General features: G+C 32.8%; 1 protein-coding gene across 1 annotated transcript; it reads right to left on the bottom strand.

Moving 5' to 3' along the window:
• Positions 1-958: 958 nt before the first annotated feature.
• LOC149426007 (uncharacterized) lies at positions 959-16,780 on the bottom strand. The gene is made up of 2 exons (XM_089645480.1): positions 15,926-16,780; positions 959-4,268 (listed from the first exon to the last, which is right to left on the bottom strand). Exons 1-2 carry the CDS (start codon positions 16,718-16,720, stop codon positions 3,828-3,830), a joined length of 1,236 nt encoding a protein of 411 aa, XP_089501606.1. The 5' UTR covers positions 16,721-16,780; the 3' UTR covers positions 959-3,827.
• Positions 16,781-22,680: the final 5,900 nt, after the last annotated feature.

Below are 22,680 nucleotides of genomic sequence, written 5' to 3'. Positions count from 1 at the left end.
TCTTTCTCCTTTCTAATTTCTATCTTCTACTTTTTATTACAATTTTTCCAAAATTTTAGCTTCATCTATAGTTATTAATTTCATATGTTTACACTAGATTTCATATTTCATACAAATTAATTACACTCAATTGGTCACCATGAAACAGGCAGCCGCCTAGTATGGTGATTCATTATATCTACTTTATGTAAATTTCGAAACAATGTAACATGTATTAAATAAATAAATAAATAAATAAAAATATCAGTAAAACTGTATAAAGTGTTTTAATTTTGATGATCCATTGAGAGATACCTGAACTAGCGATCCCTGGGATAGTAACAAATATGGCTAGCGTGTTATATATTCTTTATAACACCCTATCTAACTAGAGTGACGAACTACACTGCGCCTCGTAAAAAACGATCAACTGTTAGGTACAACCAAATGGTAATTGCAAAAGGTTCAAAGTGGTGTTAGAACCTTTAATAAAATTGAAAATTGAATAACTTGATGTTAGAACTTCATAATACAAGTATCTACGAAATACAACACAGATGGAACTGAATGTTATTTTGGTTATAGAAATGAGCAAATGAAATGAATTAAATAGAATTTTTCGTTCAAAGGTCACTTTAAAAAGTAATTTTATTTAGAACCTAATTTAACTATGGTGGTGATTTTACATTTAATAATATGTGTACGTATTTACGTTTACAGAAAAAAATACAAATAAGTACAAGTTGGGGCAATTTGGGTAACTAACAAATAGAATACACGCGTTTATAAATTTAATGACATTAAAAAAAAATCGATTAACGGTGCCATAATAAGTTGTTCATTGGCTTTAAGCCCGCAGTAAACACTTAATATGATAAATATTTCGTTTGCGTATATTCGGAAGCGGAGGTTTGGTTTTTGGAATGAGCGCGGCCGAAGCCCTATCGTAAATAAGATACATTACACTTGTCTTTCCAATCCAATGAAGTTGATAGAATTGTGGACTCCAGTTTCTGGATAGGAATGTTCGATTCTCAGTCAAAACTAAAACAACAAAAAATGTAAAAAAAATTTCTATATTTATTATATTATAACAACACAAAACAAAATGAACCTTTGTCTGTCCAACTGGGAAGGATTCCTGTTTTAGGACAGCCAAATTGTGTATTTAGTACATTATATTCTTACAATGAATGGCGATGCTGTCAAAACAAATTTTGAGAAGATTGTTGATTGCATTCGAAGTGACAGGATGGTTTCTTTATCCTTGAAAGAATCGCAAAGATGTAATTTATTACCAGGGTCAATTTGGATAACATTAGTAATTGCATTCAGAACAGATGAATGGTTTCTTTCGGGACATCACAAGTGTGAGATTCTTTCCAGGGCATTTAAAAAAAAAAACATATTCAAACATATGAATAATAGTAAAAAAAAACACTTTTTATATACTAAATACATAACAATATTATTAAATATACTTGAAAACAATACGTAAATGGATGTGTCTGTATAAGTGTATTATGGATTTTTGTTGTACTAAAACACTTATTGCAGTTTTTTGTATTTATTATACGTAAGTCTTATAAACAAAATAATGTCTACACCAGAAGCGTAGTGTTATTCGAACTGATATTATATATATTGTGTCTAGTTAGAATCCCGTAATGTTACTCCAACTGATATTATATTTATTGTATCTAATTGGAATCCCTTTTTATAGGAGACTTGAAGTTAAATCTGGTATAATAATCAATGCTTACAAAGTACATCGATATCAGTTGGTGGAAAGTTTCACATTTCAATATTCTTAGTTGCAAATATATTAAGTAAATAGTTCGCCATTTGAACATGATTACAGTTAAATAAATAGACATTACTGAAAGTAGAAGATTATTAGAATAACAATTTTAATCATATATTGTGTACACATTGGTGCGATGGGCAAATATGAAGATAGTGAACCAAATAATTAGGTTCGGAGTATTATTTACAGCAAGATGAATAGGTACATAACGATTTTGTCTAAATAAAATATAGGTAGGGACTGATAGAAGTCAGTTTTTTGTAGAAACCATCGTAGTTGTAAAAAACCCGGAAACAAACAAAGAATTAAAATTGCAATAAAATAAATCGACAAATAGTCAAGTATTGCCTTAAAATTAAACATTTTAGCATAAATATTTTATTTATTTTTCGGAATAACTTATTGAGTAAAACCTCAAATTTTAATATTTAATTATTGAAGACAATATTAGCGATTTCTAAACGAAAATCTGAAACAGAAAAATCAGAAAAGGATACGTTCACATCTAGGACTCGAACCCAGTTGGTAGAGCGGTGTCCCGGAAAGACAAGGGTCCTTGGTTAAAAAAAAATAGCATCTACTACAACGGTATGTGTGTGAAATTCAAAATATATGGAAATTAAACGCCCATACGTGCTTTTATAAATATTTGACACGTACAAAATAATGTATTTAAATTAGCAAAATTTGCTAATTGAATAACAAAATTGCATTTAAAATTATAAAACACCCATGCCAAAAATAGTATTTATTATTATTATTGAGGTATGTTATTATTGCCTTTTCGTAACTATATTCTGTGCAGTTGAACACAAGCGAAAGATTTGCCAAATGCATGCAAGCGAGTATTTAATGACTCAGTCCTGATATTGTTGTTGCAATTAAAAATAATTTTTGATCCAGTCGTTCTAGTTCGTATTTTGAAGGTTTCAATAAATCAGGGTTGTCAAAAATAAAGTTCAAGTCGGAAACAAATATTCTATCTGATAGTTATTATTATATAATTTTAATTCTTTCATCAGGTGGTTGTAATTTATATTTTCTACAGGGTTTTCCAATAAAAGGTGTTATTTTGATATTTAAAGAAACTTTTCCAGTAAAATATCAATGGTTTCGTTGCTTGTGTGGCACGTAGCGCCGTCTTGTTGAAAGTAAACGTTGTCCAGGTCAATACCATCCAATTCCAGCCATAAAAATCATTAATCATCTCTTGATAGCGCAATCCATTTACCGTTACTGTTGCTCCAGCCTCATTTTCGAAAAAGTACGGTCCAATGACTCCGCCGGACCATAAACCGCACCAAACAGTCACACGTTGAGGATAAAGAGGCTTTTCAACAATAACTCTTGGGTTTTCCAAGCCCCATATGCGACAATTTTGCTTGTTGACGAAGCCACCGAGGTGGAAATGGGCCTCATCACTCAAGACGATTTTTCGATTGAATTCTAAAAATTAATAATAGTTAATTTTAATAATTTCAATGCGTTGTTAAAGCGTGTATCGTTCCATTTTTATTAATAGCGTAGTTTTTACTTGTCAAATGTTAAAAAATGACAGCTTCAAAAGTAACATCTACCGAAATAGCGGGCTAATCAAAATAACACCTTTTATTGGAAACCCTGTACTTGAGTTGGTGATACATAAAAATGATCAGAGCCAAAATTAGTTTCGGAATATGATTTATTAAAACTAAAAAAATAATTGCAACATTTGAGAACCCTGGCATACATTAATTCGAAAAAATTCACAGTCCTGCGAGGCTGTCCAAAACATCATCTCAAATGTAGGAAAAATCAAACAACACAAGAAATCCTGATAATCCGTGATGAAAAACCAATAACCCCAAGAAATGTAATTAAAGAAGAAAGAAGGCGAAATTCTTCACTCATTTTCGGTCTGTAAACAATTTCAATAGAAGTAAAGAAATATTGAGCTTACGAACACGCACCAACACATTTCTATTGGATGAGCTCTTCGGTGAAAAGAAACTACGAGTATTGACAGTTAAGAGCTGTTGGAAAAATACCAGAGCGGCTTCAATCAAATCAGTCCCATATCAATGAATGTTTGGCAGACCCCCGTCATGCGGATGGTGAAACGACTGGCTGATTCCTTGTTGACGAATTGGATGTCTTCCATTTCGAGCGTCTCTTTCTGTAGTAAAGCATCCACATCTGCAACATCCTCAGCCTCTCCGAGTACCGCCGGAAGAAGCAGGAAGGACATCAATAGCCCGTAGGGTAACAGCTTCTTCAGGTGTTCATCAAATATTTCTTTGGGGTAGGCATCCTTCACATCACAGTCCATGTGGTTAAGTTTCTGGCCTAGGCATTGGTGGTAGTAGTCCATCAAGTATTTGAAGTGGTCCTTCCTGGTTTCGTAGTCGGTGCTGGTAAAGATCAGGTAGGCTATGTCTGTTATCGGGGAACAGTGGCGGCCAATCTGCCAGTCTAATAGCCTCACGTCGACAGGCTCGTCTTCCTGGAAGCAAAAATAATGTTTGTTAATTTGGGTAGGATGGTTGAATCTGTGAACAGTTTTTAATGGAAGATGCCAGCATTCCCAAAGTTTACATAGGCCCTCCTGTGTGGTATTAATATATTTTAAAATTATAACTAAACACTGAATTTCTTATTTTTTATTGGCGTTATTTCTGTTGTTGTTGTTGTTATAACGGACATATGAATAATCCCTAAAACTGCGGCGCAAGGCGATTGGTCAAGAGACCAGTTGAAGAGGTCAGAATCTCCTAAAACCAGAATCTCCCGATCTGGCACGTCACGAAGCTGGTGGGCAGTCGCATCCTAACACACCTCACCCGATGAAACTGGGCTAAATCACCAAACGTACATATGGAGTGACCGATTGGTTATCCAATAAATGGTTCCCGGGGCGTCGCATCGGTACCCAAACCCACCTTCCATTTTGCGGGTATTTCCCGTCTTAACCTAAAACAAAAATGAGAACGTCTGAAATGGTAGTATTTATTTCAACACGGCGACTGAGAGTATATGTTTCGTTTGTATAAGTGCTGATATTTGTATACCAACGGCCAAACTTGGTTCTGGGAAAACTGCTTCTAAAATAGTAAACAATGTGCTTGATTTATATATAAACATAATAGCCTAGGATCCCGATGCAACAAAACCTACGTCATAGATGAAACTACTTTGTCGTGAGAATACACAGTGTACTCAATGACGTAGGATTTGTTGCATTAGGATCCCAGTCTATAATATCTTACATATTTGCGTTTCTACGGCCGTTGAGCATACTAAATCAACACCAATGCTCGTTTGAGGCACAGTCAAGGTTATGATAACACTTTTAGCAAACCAAGTTTTTTTATGGTCGGATGCAATGAACAGGTATTACATAGACGCGTTATCCATACCGATTTGAAAGAAAACTTACATCGCCAAAAACCCATTTCCTCCAAAAACCCTCCAAGCAATTTTTTTCGCTTTTGGGAATAACTCATATTATGGTCTCTCAGAAATCATTTTTTCTTCCTTACTAGTATGGTACGAAATACAACGTAAGAAAGATAAAACGCAACGCTTTATGTATAAATTCAGAAGTTAACAATAGAAGAATAAAAATGGGTACATTTAGGAAACCAAAGGTTCCGACGGCAATTTTAAAAACTTTTTACTAATTACTTTTACATGAAACGACAAAATTAAGATGAGGATAATGTTTGTAATACATCTAATAAAATAGGTGTGTTTTTTTTAAATATTTTTTGGTTTTAAGTAAAGTTAGGCATTTAATTTTCATTAAAAATTACATTCCCAAAAATGTATGTTTATTTGTAATAATAAAATTTTAAAGAATATATCCTCACCTTTCAAAAATAGTTTTTAGTTTTTGGATACGTTGGAAAAATTCTATTTATTTGGATTTTATTGTAAAGCGGAAATACCTCTACCTTTTGACAGAATATGGCTAGCGACTGAGAAGTTAAGAAAGAATTTCGATATTTGAAAAAGTTTTATGAATTTCGTCCTAAGTAATAGAAATTTGATCTTACTGGCACCCGGTCACACCCAAAGTACACTTCTATCTGATTTTCTCTTCAGTGATCTTACAGGCGTTTTAGTGTATCATGGTATGACGAAATGTATGATTTCTTCATTCGGATTGAGAGTTGTTGAATTGGTTCTTTAGTTACGTGTCTAACAGAATTCTATTCGTCAAAATTAAATATTCCAAATCAAAGTTCTTTTATGCATCTAATGGTATACCGCAAGGAAGCCATCTTGGCCCCATTCTGTTTCTTGTATTCATAAATGACATAATAAGTTGTTTCGATGGTGTAGAATTTCTGCTGTTTGTCGATGACATCAAATTATACAAAGAAATATCCAATATTAGCGACTGCCAAATCTTACGGTCAAAGATCGACATATTACACAATTGGTGTATCGCTAACAACTTATTCAGACACTAAAATTTTGTCGAACCCCGTTATCATTTAACTACGATATTGACAGCAAAATCTTAGAAAAAGCCAACGAAATTAGGGATCTTGGATGTTTGACACCCAATTAAAATTTGTAAATCACATATAACAAATAACTAATAAAGGCATGAAGACATTGGGATTTATAATCAGAACTATCAAAGAATTCGATTCATTAGAGGTTATTAAAATCGAAGTACGCAGCTTGTTAGGATACAATTAAAATCCATATAAAAAATAATAAACACGTGCAGCATAAATTTTAACGATTTTTTATATAATTCACACTTCACATACCTATTTAACACATAAACCATACATTCTTACCAAATACGCTTAAAATAAATACCATAGAAAATAAAGGAAATATAAATGACGTAACTTTTATGTATAAAATGATTTATTCCAAACTAGACTGTTGCAAAATCGACTTTAAAGCATCAAATCGAACATCCAGGCAAATATATTATTCTACAATAATAATTACAGGTCTAACTACCACACACGCGCACCTTTTTTCGCTTTCATACACTGGAAACAAATTCACCTCAAAAATCGACATTAAAATAAGTTTATCATCATATAAGAAATACCTAAATGATGTTTTTATGTAGCATTATATTATTATTTTGAAGTATCGCGTAGGAGCGATAACATATTTTTTCATTTACTTCTTATTTAATTTACCTGTTTTCACTTGTAAGTTATATATTATCAACATAATACATTAATTAATATTATTTTATGAATTCTGCACTGGATTATTTATTTCTTTCACTTTTATTATAGTAATAATAATAATAATATTTGGCTAATTTTTATAACGCCGTTTTCGTGAAAAATCACCTCCAGGACGTTGTACAAAGATATGTATTAAATAATTAATACTATAACTACTAACTTAATTATAACTAGTGACTTATATCAAGTGACTTACGACTCGGCCCGTTCCCACTTCCGTTTTCAAATCGGAGGCGGGTCCCGTTTTAAAAACGGATGCTCTACGGCCCTGTTCACACCTCCGTTTTAAAACCGGATCATACTCTACGAAAACAAATAATTGTCAATTCAACCAAAACATTTTGTTTGGCGAATTTCCCAATAACTATAAAAGAGCAATTATAACCCCCATTTATAAAACAGACTGTCGTAAAGATCCACAAAATTATCGCCCGATTTCACTTCTCTCGAATATATCAAAAATATATGAAAAAATTGTAAAAAAAACAAATTTGGACATTCTTAGAAGAAAATAAAATAATTAATTATAACCAATTCGGATTAAAAAAAAATACAAGTACTCACGACGCGATAGCAAAAATAACCAACTATTTATATACGGCCCTAGATTCCGATAAAAAATGTCTTGGCATATTTATAGACCTCAAAAAAGCTTTCGACAGCATATCACATAAAAAATTAATAAGTAAATTAAAATCAGTAGGGATTAGTGGAAAAGTCTTAGCATGGATAACTAGTTATTTATATAAAAGACCTCAACAAGTAAAATTACTCAATCAAGTCAGCGATTCAAAATATAGCGACTTTTCAATACCCCAAGGCACGGTTTTGGGACCATTGTTATTTATTATATATGTCAATGATATATTCAATATTTCCAAATATGGAGACATTGTCTCTTACGCTGACGATACAGTCCTACTGCTAAAAGCAAACACCTGGTCAGAACTAAATAACATGGCAAATACAGATATCAATGAACTAAAATTATGGTTTGATGAAAACCTGTTGACTTTAAACTCAAAAAAAACTTATTATTTACCATTTTTCATTAAAAAACAAGAAACACCTAAAGAAATAAACATAATTATCCACTCTGTGAAAAATACAGAAAACCACAAATGCAATATGTTATGCACAAACATAGAAAGCAAGACCGATATTAAGTACCTAGGCATAACAATAGACCAGCGTTTAAAATGGTCCCCACATATAAATATTCTGAACAACAGAATAAGGAAACTAACATATATATTTAGATGTTGAAGAGATATTTTAAACGAAAAATTACTTAGAACCACATACTTACGCTTTCTGTCAATCAATTAATTATACAATACGGCATTATAGGCTGGGGCGGTACATATAAAAATCAAACTCAAACAATTTACATATCACAAAAACTAATAATAAAAACCATATTAAAAAAACCCTATTCATATTCGTCCGAACTTTTATTCAAACAATTTAAGGTCAGAAAATTAAGTGCATTATACTTCTACCATGCAACATTACAAATTTATAAAAACTATATTCAAAATAAAATTGCACCCTTTAAAAATAACAGAAATCTTAGACAAATGTCAATACTTCCTACTCCTAAATGTAAAAAAACAATAGGACAGTTCAACCATGAATATCTCGGAGTTAAATTTTTTAACTCATTACCAAAAATTAGAAACATGAATGTAAATATAAACGAATTCAAAAGCCACCTTAAAAAGTATTCCGAACAGTTGAACTGAATCGTACCAAATATAAACAAATAAAACAACACCCCCATACACACAAGCCCTGCTTATTTATGGGGGTACATCGAATACTTATATTATGTAATTAATAACCTACTATATTGTGTAATTATATTATGTAATTGTTATATTATGTAATTCGTGTATCTTTTTTTTTACTAATAAAAAATAAAAAATAAAAAAAATAAAAAATTATTTGCTCATCCTTCAGTAGACGATCGTGTACAATGGACGATGATGAAGCTCTTGTTGTCATGTGGTACTTATTAAAAAGAAGGAAAACAAATAAAATTTTGGGTGAAAGATTTTCTGTAAGAACTTTTCTAGTGTTAATTGGTGAGTTGAGATGTGATTAACTAAAGTTCTTTAATTATTTTAGAATGTCTATTACTTCCTTTAACCATCTACACTCTACAGGAACGAATTTCAGAGAGCTTAACGCATCAAAATACAAAATTGAGAGAGTGCATTTGTCCTGAAGAAAAGCTATCGAAATTTTTAAGGTAAGAAAACAATTACAACTCAAATATTATTTTATTATGTGTTTATTAAACTAATGCACTATTACGTGCATCGTGCAGCTCATTTAAGCTTTAAAATAAAGAAAAATAAGGAAAGTTAAAAAATATATATATATATATTTTGAAACACGTTGATAATTTTGATATAAAAAAGTTGTGTACACCAAGCGTTTTGTTTTTATTTAATTAAAAATAAAATATTGTAGTTTGTTGGCTACTGGGTCTTCCAATGGCGGTCCGTTAGTTTTTAGCAAGCTAGATTGCTAGGATAAAAAATACGTTTTAATTTATTTACTTAACAAAATAACCAAATACAAGCACGCAGCGTGCCTGCTTCCTTGCGACTTGGAGCGGGCGGGGAGGGGTCGGGGTGTGGCGGGGACCCTGCCGGAACGACTAGGCGACAAGTGTGAACAGCTCCATACAAAACTATGAGCGAGCGAGTTCCGACTCGATTTGAAAACGGACGCGCTGCGCTGGCGATCCATCCGACAAAAAATGCCGGGTCCGTTTTCAAATCGTGTCGGACAAGTGTGAACAGCTCCATACATCCACTACAGCCACTAGGGCATCCGTTTTTAAAACGGAACCCGCCTCCGATTTGAAAACGGAAGTGAGAACGGGGCCAAGGCCTATAACTACTGTCTTAATGACATATATATTTACATATAACACAAGGGAAAAATCACAGAATCAACTTCAAGTGCCAAAAATTAATTCAACCTTTGCCAAAAAACACGAATCCTTCCTAGCACCTTTCATCTTCAACACCTTCCTAAAAGAAACCACTTACTGCAACACTCATAAACACCCAAACAGTTTACTTAAACATTTCAACACATGGTTACTACCAAAGATATTAGACTAATATCTTTGGTTACTACACAAAAAAGGGCATGCATCAGCAAGTTACTAGCAATCCCTTCTTAGTCTAATTCTCATTCCTTATTTACATATATGTGTTATTTACATTTATAGTGATTTACTCTTTCTTATTAAAACTGCTTATGTTTTACGCATGCCTAGTTTATCAATACCTGTTGTTTAAACTATTTTTTGATATGTTATTATTATGAGATTTAGACGCTACCATTTTGTAAATTTAAAGTTCCTACGAAATTCCTGTTTTTATGTAACTCTATATGTATTTAACTATATATGGAATGCTCCATGTATATATTGATAAATGAATTTGTATAAATGTATGTGTATGTGTAAGCAAATATATGTACCCACCTCAGAACAGAAATCTTCTAGTGAGGCGGTTACTTTCATGTTTGTAATTTTGATCATGTTATTGCAATAAACGCCCGGGTTGCCGGCAATTTAAAAAAAAAAATGTAGAAACTTACAACTAACATTAACTTTAACAATCTAATTTTACTAGCGCCAGAAGAAGATGGAAGTTCTATAATATTAGGGTGTTTTTATAATTAATTTTTGTGCGAAATGCGCCCATTGGGTTAACTGTATTTATAGAAGAGTATACTTATGGTATTTCTTAACTAACTAACTAACTAACTAACCATCACGCCGTTTCTCCGCAGGGGTAGGCAGAGAGGACGGACCGCCAAACAACTCGGTCTTGGCACACACTCCTTGCCTCATTCACATTCATACATCGTCTCATACATACTCTTCTATTGTTCTGACTCTTGACATGGCCCGACTCAAGTATCTGATTCACTTGGTCGTGCCATGCCTTCCTCGGGCGTCCCCGACTTCTGCTACCATTCACATTTGCATCGTATATTCTCCTTACACTCCTTTCTTCGCTCATTCGCTCTACATGCCCAAACCATCTAAGCGTCCCTTTCTTGATCTTAATGAAATTAACCGACTGTCTTTACCGCATTATTATATAGATTTAAATAGAAAATTATATGTACCATGTATTATATTAATTTTTTTAAATTATTTTTTTGTTGTTGTTTTAAAAATAAACAACCTTCTGTTGTCACTGTATTATGCAGTAAATCATGTAAAATATGCAAGACGTTTAAATTAATTTAATAATAAAACAACAATGAAATTAAAAGATTTGTGTTTGAAAAGAAATGATGATGCAATAATTATTAGTTATATGAATTCATAAAACGGTCCATTCGTTATTTTCTGCTTTGGCGGAGTAAAGCTGCACGTGTTTAAAATTTTTATATAAATCATTTTTTATTTATACGAGTTGGTTATAAAATTATGCAGTTAGAATTTATTCATAACATTTATTGTTTGATAAGATAAGCCACAACTTTATGATTGACGCTATTTACTATTGAAGTAAGTGTGCAAACACAAGACTTTTTTATTACGATAAATAATATGACGAGATGTCTACCCATTCCCATGCTGAAGAAATTGATTTATTACGTTTGGACGAGATATGAAGCGAAAAAATAGGTTCCACTATTGTTCGTTCAATTAGTCCGATTTGGCCTTCAACGCTACCAACGCTCTAATGCCGAACGAACGTAAAGTATAAAATCTGTTCTGCACGCGCTCACTATCGCATTCTAATATTGGAACATGTTTCGACATACGTCGACTTCGACCCACTCGTGGTCCGAGTGGAATGACTTTTGACGTTTGGCGTATGTAAGTATGCACTTACGACGAGACTCAAGAATAAACGGGTATTTCACTATCTCTGATTATGTTCTGACTAAGCACCAATCCGCGGATTAGTCATTTTTTCGTTTTCACTATATCTGAATAACGCTAACGCTCGGGTTAAAGTTCGATTTGACTAATCAGTGCTCGAACTTCACGTTAGGCGCTATTCCTCGAATCAAAGATGGCGTCAAAACATTCCGAGTTTGACAGCTGAGAAGTGAGTCGAATTTTGTTGAATGAATTTGAATGCTTGTATGATCCATCCTGAATTATTTGATTGTGTTCAAAATAAGAAACAATGTATTAATTCGACACGAATCTATCTAAAATGACCTGATAATCAACATAACATAACCAAAAAAATGCACACTTCGCGGTGTGCGGACTGTGACGCATGACAGCCGTGGCAGTAGATGGAGTAACTGCAAACATTTTGCGATGTTGCCAGACTATTTCGAATGTTATCTATCCGGAAGCTCGAAACAATGGTGAAACGGTCGCCGTTGAATAACGAAGTTATTCTGATCTTTAAAGCCAGCCAACGGATAGCTAGTCAGATATTTAGCCCGACATAGTGAAATACCCCGACCAATGTGTGTACTTTCAACGGCGATTGCGAGCGGCCTGGGTATCCAATCCAGGCCGCTCGCAATCGCCATCGAAAGTAAACACATTGCTTGTCATTCTTATTCCTGAGTCTCGTCGAAGGTAAAAGCCAAACGTAGTTCCACTCAAGAGGATGATTTCGTCGAGAACCGAGTCCCTGATATTAGAACGCAATTGTGCTTCTAATTGTAGGACTATAGATACATAAGATCATAGAGCGGAGAATGGAATTTATTACATGAAAGATAATTATTGAAGATATGGCGCGATCAAGTAAAACAATTACTTATTACAATAAAATATAATTTATAAGTCCCCAAGCAACGCCGGGTAACAAGTACCTATATATATTTTTTTATTTTTTTTTATTTGGTACAATATTTTTTTTTGTTTTTGAATATTTATTTAGATGTATGCAAATTTTTTCATACATCTAGTAGGAAAATATAAAAAATACAAGAAATAACAATTACATTTTAAAAGAAAAAGATAAATACACAAAATTATACTATATAAGATATCTAGGTGACTAAAATAATATTAGTGAGTTCAACAATCAAAAATTATTTTTTACATATAAAGCACATTTTACATTTCGAAGTTTTCCAGTAATGTTGGCCTCACTGAGTGGCTTGCCCGTGCTGAGGCCTTCATTTTATAATATGAAAATATAATCTACAATCTACATAATACATTTAAAGAGAAAAATAATACATATAAAATATAATCTTGTGTGTTTGTGAGTGATGTGTGTTTACATTGGTTTTGTGTGTTACGTGTAGGTTTTATTTTTATTTTATGCTTTGACATTTTGGTAATATTGTCTTCTTTGTTCTTTAATCCATTTTTTAATTTTGTGTGTGAATTTATTTTTATTTTCCTCAATTTTAATTTCAAGTTTTACACTGTTGAATGCTTTTATAGCATGGGGTAGTGTATTTGTCGAAAGCTTGAATTTATTATTGGAGTTTTTATGTTTTCTTTGTACGCTTGTCTAACTGGTCTGTTAGTGTTATTTTGTGTATGATGAAATTTATTTTTTTGTCAAAAATGTAGTTTAGTAGTGTTTTAACGTATAATTGACGTATATCTAGTACGTCACAGCTGTTCTAATTTTATTTTTGTTTTCGGTATTGAATGAAACTTGGAAGCGGAAATTAACCTACTTGCCCAAAACCGATCGAGCTGAAACTCGACAGATGTACTCGTTGTTGATGACAATGAATTCTATCATCTTTTATTGGAAATCACGTCTACAAATGCGGACATATGACATTGCAGCAGTTAATATAAGAAATACATGTCAGTCCTATCCGATCGGCATTTGGCGAGGTTGGTAGAGGTATCGACTACAGTTCCTGGGTAGGAAGGTAATTCGTAGGTCAAAAAAAATTATTAAAAATAATCTTTTATAAATTTATAATTATAGTAAAAAAACTATATTTTGAACGGGTTGATTTTAATTTCTAATAAGATTCCTAAAAGAAAAGTTAAGAGAATTTATTATAAATTTATGTATGTGAAACTGTAAATTCATTTTATTATTGAGGGCCGTGTTGCTTTACCTCCTTTTTCAGTCAAGTTTCGGACAGCATTATAGTATCCATCATCAGGGCAGAATTGAAGTGCGTACTTACATAATATGTAGATGTGATACAGTGTCGCCAACTCCTAACCTTTATGAGCCGGTATTACATTATAATTTAAGATGGTTTTTTTACGTTTACTTTTGGTGTAGCCGTCAATTATCAGATACTATTGAGCATAGCCCCGTCGTCTTTATTGATATTTATGTGATTTTTATGACGATGGACACTGTAATCCTGCCCGAAACGTTGGTTATAGAAGGAGGTAGCGCTACACGTGAAAATTTCAAATCATGTTTATTTGTTGAATTTTAGTATCCTATTCCACTTTTACAAGTATGCTAAAAAATTTGTTCAAATATTACATAACCTAATTGATAACTTATTATACCATGTTAAACATAAACTTTTTTGCTTCTTTTCAAACTTTTAATCCTATAGATTAAGAAGAGACAATACCCTAAAATAAAGCCAGAATCTTAACGACTTAAGTGAAGCAGCCGTGCACAAAAATATATATTGGGCAGTTGAATTTTCCCTATCAAATCTCTAAAATAAAGTGGGACTTTGCCAAATCAAATCAAATTTATCAAATCTCTAAAATAAAGTGGGAATAAAGCCGACTTTGCCCTGGGATTTCTAGAAAATTGATCTTTCCATGGGGTTAGTTTTTATTATTTCTGATGAGCGTATTACTAAATCTCCCACGATTCTTCGGGAAGTTACCAATTCATCGTCTCGAATAATAAAATCTGATGTTAATAATAAATAATTTTCTAACCGTTTTCCATGAAATATTTTAATGACAAAGTCATATTTTTATTAATCTTAATTATAAATATCCTTCATCCATAGGGATCCCTCAAAAACATTTAAGATTATAGTAATACGTTCATCAGAAATAATTAAAATGTGAGCGCCGAGAACACCATCCGTTATTAGAGTCTGATGTCATCTTAAATATCTAATTGAGACAATTAGATCTTTAACTAAGATTTTATTAATGCGTTCATTTGAGATAATTAAAATGTGAGCGAACCCAGTTATTAAAGTGTTATGTCGCCTTAAATTATATGGTACAAATGGAATTTCGTAGATAAGTGGACACGAACGCCAGTAGTTTCAAGGGTAAATTGATTCAGTTACTCCAAGTCAAGTATTCAAGTGTACTCCGATAGTACTCGCCGATAGGATGGACAGATACAAATCTCTGAGTTTGCACAGACTCCTGGCTTCTCTCACATACATCTTCGTATACGTAGATACACTTGTATTATTCTGACTTGACATGACTAAAGTATTAACACATTTTTAATAGCGAATACCGCGTCCACAAATCTATTAATGGAATTTCCTGCATTCACACTTCTTCCAATGTCCTTTTCATTGTTCACAACTAATTGTAATTATGTAAGTTCACAACTAATGTAATTATTCATATGTTCTAGACCAATAAAGTTCAATTAAGTTTTGTTATTGATTTAGTATTTGTACCTACACAATATATTTATAAACATATTCTAACATTTTGTGGTAGTTTGGACTAATTCTTAAAAAACTAACAAACCATAACGCCGTTTCCTCACAGGAGTAAGCAGAGAGCAAGAACAGTCACAAAACTCTGTCTTTACTTATTTGGACAACTTTTTGCTAGCGACTACCGTGTCCACAACTCCTTTATGGTGTTTCCTGAATTCATTTTTCTTCCAATGTCCTTATCAGCATTCCCATCTCTCGTAAACATATTTCCCAAACACACAGACTTATCCACTAGCTTCATTTATTCATCTATCACAACTATACTGCAAGTGGGTTGACCTAATTTCCACAAGATATTGATATAAATTATAAGTCTTACCTCAAATTTAAATAATAGATTATTATTCCAGAAATCTCCGTGACACAATACATTGTATTGTCCTGCACTCTCTGGGTCAACGTACATATCAACTACTTCCGTCATATTAGCGGAGAATTTATCAAGTCGTTCTCTTATAGTTTTGTCTGCAATCCCTCCAAGAGCTTTTTGACGGGCCAATTCCATAAATGGCTTAAAAGCCTCAAAGCCTTTCATGCCCCCAGAGTTATTGGCAAACTCCAGAAACCTTTCTGGGTGATCTCTTTTGAAGACGAAGGACAGGGCGTGGAAATTAGCCATGCTTTTCACAACTAATTTTAAGTGCTTGAGTCCGAGAGCTTCCCTTCTGTTTGCCATCCTGAAGCCTTCTTCACGCATATCCTGAAGGACCAAGTACTCCTTGGATTGCTCTGAACTTGCTTTAAAACATCTAACTCGTTCAAATCTCTCACATTTGGGAACATTGTATTTATCTTCCAAAGCGCACAATTCGGGAAGCATTGTGCTATAAACGAAAACCTCTTTTATATAAACTGACTCAACAGGGAACTTTTCTCTAAACAATTCAGACTGTGGAGGAATCTTCATTATAAGGCTTAGTTTGGTCGTTTCTCCATTGTCTTTCTTTCCACTAACTTGAATCCTACAGATAACACCCAGGTAGTTTTCTCCTTTGCCAGAAGCAGATGTAACACTAAATTGAAAGTCTTTGATATTTTCTTTTTTGATCACATCGTTGATAACACTTTCAAAATACTCGCAAGGAAACTCGATCAACACTTCCTCATTGCTCATGGTGAGGCCGATTCGCGCACAATTTAAGCACTTGTAGAATATAATCTCAAACGTGTTCTCTTGCGGAGAACAAAATAAACAATGACGTGAAAATTCGGCGCTTCATTACTTGCGTCCGGGTTACATATATACAATATCGTACGTAGTATACGTACAATCAGTAAGTGGCGCGAGATTGTATAAAATATGGGTAAGCCTGTGATAAACCACACTATAAGCGCGCTATATTATCGTTGCTTGGCTATTTGAGCTGCCGATATGATGCGTATAGCGTAATGTTTCGCCTATTGCCCTATTGCAAAGAAACATTGCAATAAACTTTTATTCTATTGTTATCTCATTCAATTGCGTCACCATGATTTTACGCTTAAGGCGAAGCTTAATGCTAAATCACTATTTTCGATTAATCTTTATAACGAACTGGTTAACATTATGAAAATCAGTATGCTTCAGATAAATTGAAGGTTTTCCTATCGTTTCCCTTCAGTAGAATACAAATAAAAAATGTAATTACTAAAAAAAATATATTTAAGTAAACAATTAAAAAAAAATTCAATAGAAATGTAGGTATGAACGCATAAAAGAAACAACTTTAAAAAATACAATATGATAGCTAAGATTATATGTGACAATTCCCCTTGATTAACTCTTATGATTTCTTATCAAATTGTTTACAAAATAAATAAAAACCACTTTTGTGCTTGAATTCGAGCGTTTCTAGATTCCGTTTGTCGAGAGATTTTAATTGTTATTACCGTATAATACATTAATGCTATTACCCTTATTCGTGACAATATAAGGCATACCATGAATATACACATTTTTGGCTTGTAGCTTCCTCTTAATAACTCTACGACACGCGTATGCGTTTTTATCTGATACGGCACGGTAGGAGCATGACATTTCAAATTTGGGTGACAATCTCATTCCTTCTGATTCCTAACTGAAGGAAGGGGAAGAGGAAGATTAGGCTATTAGTACCTGACTATTTAGAAGAGACCACTAAACGACTAAACCCGATTAAGAATGCGCGATTCTTTCACTGAGACAAATATTTAGAAATTCTGCGTCGATAAGAATTAATAATTTTGAGAACGCGATATATAATAAAACCCAGCATGTATTGTATTTATTACTATCTGTAATTGCTTTATTCGCATTCATTCATTTTTGCAATGTCTATTTGAAAGAAATTAAATTTTCAAGAGACATTTTGACTCCTATGGCAGGTCGACGAAATTGATAAGGTAAATACCTATCTGTTCAAGAGACAATTTCAAAATTTTAATATGTTTGATCAATTTGATCAAGGAACTAGCGTCATTGATCCCTTCGGCACCGGTGCGTAGTCGGGATACACGCCAAACGCGCGCCCAACATTTGTACACGGTTGACATTTGTCACATGAGAACGGGTCGCTTCTACGATTCGTTCTTAAGTTCAACAGCTCGGCTGTGGAACGTACTGCCGGCCTCTGTGTTTCCTCCCTCCTACAACATGGGACTCTTCAAGACCCATGTTCACTCCTTCCTCTCCACAAAAAGTCCCTCCACACAGCATCCCCAAAGATGACATAGGCCCTGAGGGAAATTATTTTCTTCAGGGCCTCCTGTGTGGAGTTAATATAAAAAAATTATAAAAAGTAAAAAGTGGGTGTGTCAAGCCTACGCAAGACAGAAGTGAAACTTCTAGTTTCAGCTGATGCTTGGCGTGGCGCAGTTCGCTGGTGTCTGAGAGAGAGGAAAGAAGAGAAGAGAGAGAACGTTCGTGAGCGGCTCCCCCACCTCAACAAGGTTTCACTTCAAAAATGCCACAGCCGAGAATCGAACCTCGCTTAACTGATTGAAAGCCAACCACGCTGAGCACCAACTGTAAGCAAAGCCGCATAAATTGATTATATTATGTAGGTTCTGAAAATATGAGAGCTTGTTATGTTTTATAATGTTACCTACATCACACCCAAAATATAATATATTTTTAAAAATAATGTACAATGTACAGAAATAGAATCCCACACAAGATCGCGTAGTGCGCTCTAGCGAACGGATATTTTATCAGAGGGAGATAGTTTTAATTTTTTTTTCTGTAAATTATTACATATTATCAAAATAAATAAATTAATTAAATAAATGTAATACAATTATCATAATATACGGATTAGATAATAATTTTAATCCAACACAATAACGCAAAGCGCGCTCTAGCGGAGTAATGTTTTATCGCAGTGAGATAAGTGTTTTTATTATTTTGCAATATTATTTTCTTTTAAAAAATGTTCTGACCTACTAAAAAATAAGATATTGAATGAAAAAGGCGTTAAAAACAAAAAAATAATGTGCGATGGCCGAGAATCGAACTCGGATCAACTGCTTGGAAGGCAACTATGCTGACCATTACACCACCAACGCCAGTTGTCGGGATGAGCTAAGAAGCATTTATATGTTACTTCAAAACTTTGACTAGATCAAATGAACTTTAATCGGTGGTGGGGGTACCCGCATTTTCGTTTCGGTCATGAGTCGGTTTTACTCCGGTCCTCGAAATTGCATGACGCGCGTAAAGAAGTTTCACTTCAAAAATTTACAAGAAAAAGAACGGGTCGTTTCTGATCGGGATACGTTCTTGAGTTCATCACCTCGGCTGTGGAATAATTTGCCGGCCTTAGTGTTTCCTCTCTCCTACAACACGGTTCTCTTCAAGACCCACGTTCATTCCTTCCTCCCCCGCCACATCCATACAGCATCCTCAAAGATGACATAGGCCCTGAAGAAAATTTTCCGCAGGGCTTCTTATTTGAGGTTAATGTAAAAAATAAAAGTAATTCGTAAAAAAAATTTTTTTTTCTACATTACATTTGTTTTAAATTGTCTTTACATAATAATAAAAATAAAAAAAGTTTGGCTGAGGATTGAACCTTCCTTCCCAGAGACTGAATTCAACCGCCCTACCGACCTTGCCAGATTCTAATCGGGAAGGACCGACATTCATTTCGTATATTGACTGCTGTAATGTCTTCCGATTTCAAAGAAATGTGTATATGTTCGCTTATGTGACACCAATTGATAGAATGCATTGTCATCGACATCGACTCTATCTGCTGAGTTTCAGCTCGATCGGATGTCGGGAAGTGGGTTAATTTCCACATCCAAGATTTGTATTCAGTCATTATCGAAAAGAAAAGTAAAACTCAATTAGATGCATTTAAAACGGAAGACTTCGTTTGCTTTTAACCGCGACCCATTTCTGATTAACTTCCTATGAATATACGTACCAGTATATACACATACAGAAACGTATATACACATATATGTACCAGTATATACACATACAAAACAGTATATTCAAATATATGTACCAGATATACGCATACAGAACAGTATAATCATATATGTACCAATATATCCACTGGAGCGAACATGTCGAATAATTCGACGTTTTTTTTTCTTCTAATATTGAGCATGTCGTATTATTCGACGTTTATTACGTACCACTCGTAAAAATTAAATATAATATTATTTAAACCAGTCCCTGGCCAATAATTTATTCCGTTGTAAAGCTGGTAAAATTGGCTTCATCTATGACAACATCGATTATCCATAGATGCTTCTGGAATAAATATTTGGCGGTTTAAATGTGACGTTTATTCCAAAAATTTTACCTTCGAAGCGAAACTGTTTTGAGAAATCGGTCATATTTACACATCTTTTAAAATGCCGTAAGTGATTGTGTTTTTTGCGTTTAACGCCATAATGTATATTAGTTTAATCGTGATTCAATTATTAATGTGTTTTCAACTCCTTTGATTAAAAAAACGGGTTTTTTTTAGCATATTTTCGATACAAAAAACTAGCTGTCATCTCGTATTTTCCCAAACAAAATGGCAGAATTCCACAGGATTTTATCAAATTACAAAGTATATCCTGAAAGATTGGCAAAGCTTATTGCTATGATATGGGCTTTTTTTAAATCTTTGTTTCTTGTTCTATCACGAAACCCAAAAACATGGATAAAAATCTCCAGTTCTCAGTCACAATTATTTAAAAAGCAGCACTCTGATTTTGACATCGTGAAATAGGCTATCTGTTTAAAACGATCAAATGACTTAAATAAAGCAAGTAGGGCAGTTATTCTTATTGGTAATTGTAAACAGTTAATGTATCTTCCTAATGTAGTACCACTTCTTTGTGGTAAATGTATAAAATATCATAATTTAGTTCATTCAAATTTAACAGGTTCACGTACCTACCAAATAACACAAAATAATTTTCACGCATTATTTTTATCTTGATGTCAGCATATAAAAAAATGATTTTCTAGTATATATTTGGATCTTTGGTTGTAGAACAGGTCATAGAGAACATAAAACGTAGAAAATATTCAATGTGAATATTCAAAATATCCACTGGCGGCAATTTCAAATATACTCACGCACAAAATTCGCGCATTTACAAAGTTTACGATTTTTTTATAATTTTTCTATCAATTATACAAATACAAAATAATTAATAAAATATAGGTGAGTTTATTGGCTACATAGCAGTATATTTTTTTATATGTTTACATATACAAATATGGAGTAATGATTTTTTTAATGTGGTCGGAAATTTTTCCAAATTAACTTTCAAAGGTGGCGAGCAAGTGAAGCTATTTTTCATTATTCTCTCTGTCGCTCCAGTGGCTAAACACGTACAGAACAGTATATTTATTTTATTTTTTTATTTTTTTTTATTTGGGAACATCAACAGATTATTAACATATATAAAAATAAACTAAATAATAAAGATAAAATCCAAAAACAGATTTTCACTTAAAATTATAATAATAATAAAAAATATTTAAAAATATATTTTTTTATAAAACTAAGGGTTCTGTACCCGTGGCCTGAGAGATTTACAAAAAATACAATATTGTAAATAATAAATAAAAAAATAATAGAAGATGTAAGAACACAAATAAATAAAAATTTAAAATTAACTGATATACTAATGACCAGCTAAATTTCAAACATTTAAAGTTAACTGATTTACTAATAACTAATAATTTCAAAAATTTAAAGTTAACTGTTATACTAATAACCAGCTAAAATTCAAAACATAATGTATTGTAAAATTTCAACACAGCAGCAATCAATAAAAACACTACACAATAGCAATAATAACAATATAATAAAAAAAACATATAGGTATGTACCAGTATATAAAAATACAGAACAGTATATACATATATATGTACCAGTATATACACGTACATATCAGTATATACATATATATGTACCAGTATGTAAACATATAGAACAGTATATACACATATATGTGTCAGTATATACACATACAGAACAGTATATACACATACTTTTAACAGAAAAAAATATAAATAAGTTTTGTTGTTTTCTTATTGACGTCTTACCACAGAAATAACAATTTGTAAACGATTTTCACACAGTCAAAATGTCAAAAAGTTAGGATAACCCATGCTCGAAATATTACTTATTTATATTATTGTAAAATTAGACCTTTGCCCAAATAAGAGGAACTAATTTTATATCAGTTTATATTTATGTATTTAAAAATACACAATCCACATTTTTCTTAATTTTTTATCACTTGGAAACCTACGTCCTATTAGCTCAGTCAATGAAGGTTTTGTGTCGGAACTAATTCCCTGGAAGCTAAATTTTTTAACAGATGTTAGAAGACCTTTAGACATATATTTTTACAAAAGTCCCCGACTTTCCCCCTTGTTCTTCCTTCCCCACCCCCTTTTGAATATATTTTTCAAATCCTTTCAGAATGCGCTAATATCTCCTTAATCGTTTTATAAAATCAGATTATTTATTTTTGTTTAGTTTCTAATTAGTTATTCTAAAAAATTGTATTTTTTCATTTTTGCGAGAAAAGCTATACAATCTCTACAATTTATTAGTAAAGGAAAAATATCAGTTTTTCAAATAGTATTTCAGA

This window comes from Hesperophylax consimilis, chromosome 2 (assembly GCF_061612785.1).
Source record: "Hesperophylax consimilis isolate HC1 chromosome 2, BYU_Hcon_1.0, whole genome shotgun sequence".
In the NCBI taxonomy this organism is placed as follows: domain Eukaryota; kingdom Metazoa; phylum Arthropoda; class Insecta; order Trichoptera; family Limnephilidae; genus Hesperophylax; species Hesperophylax consimilis.
The sequence above is the reverse complement of the archived record's forward strand: the minus strand, read 5'-3'. Positions and strand labels throughout refer to the sequence as shown.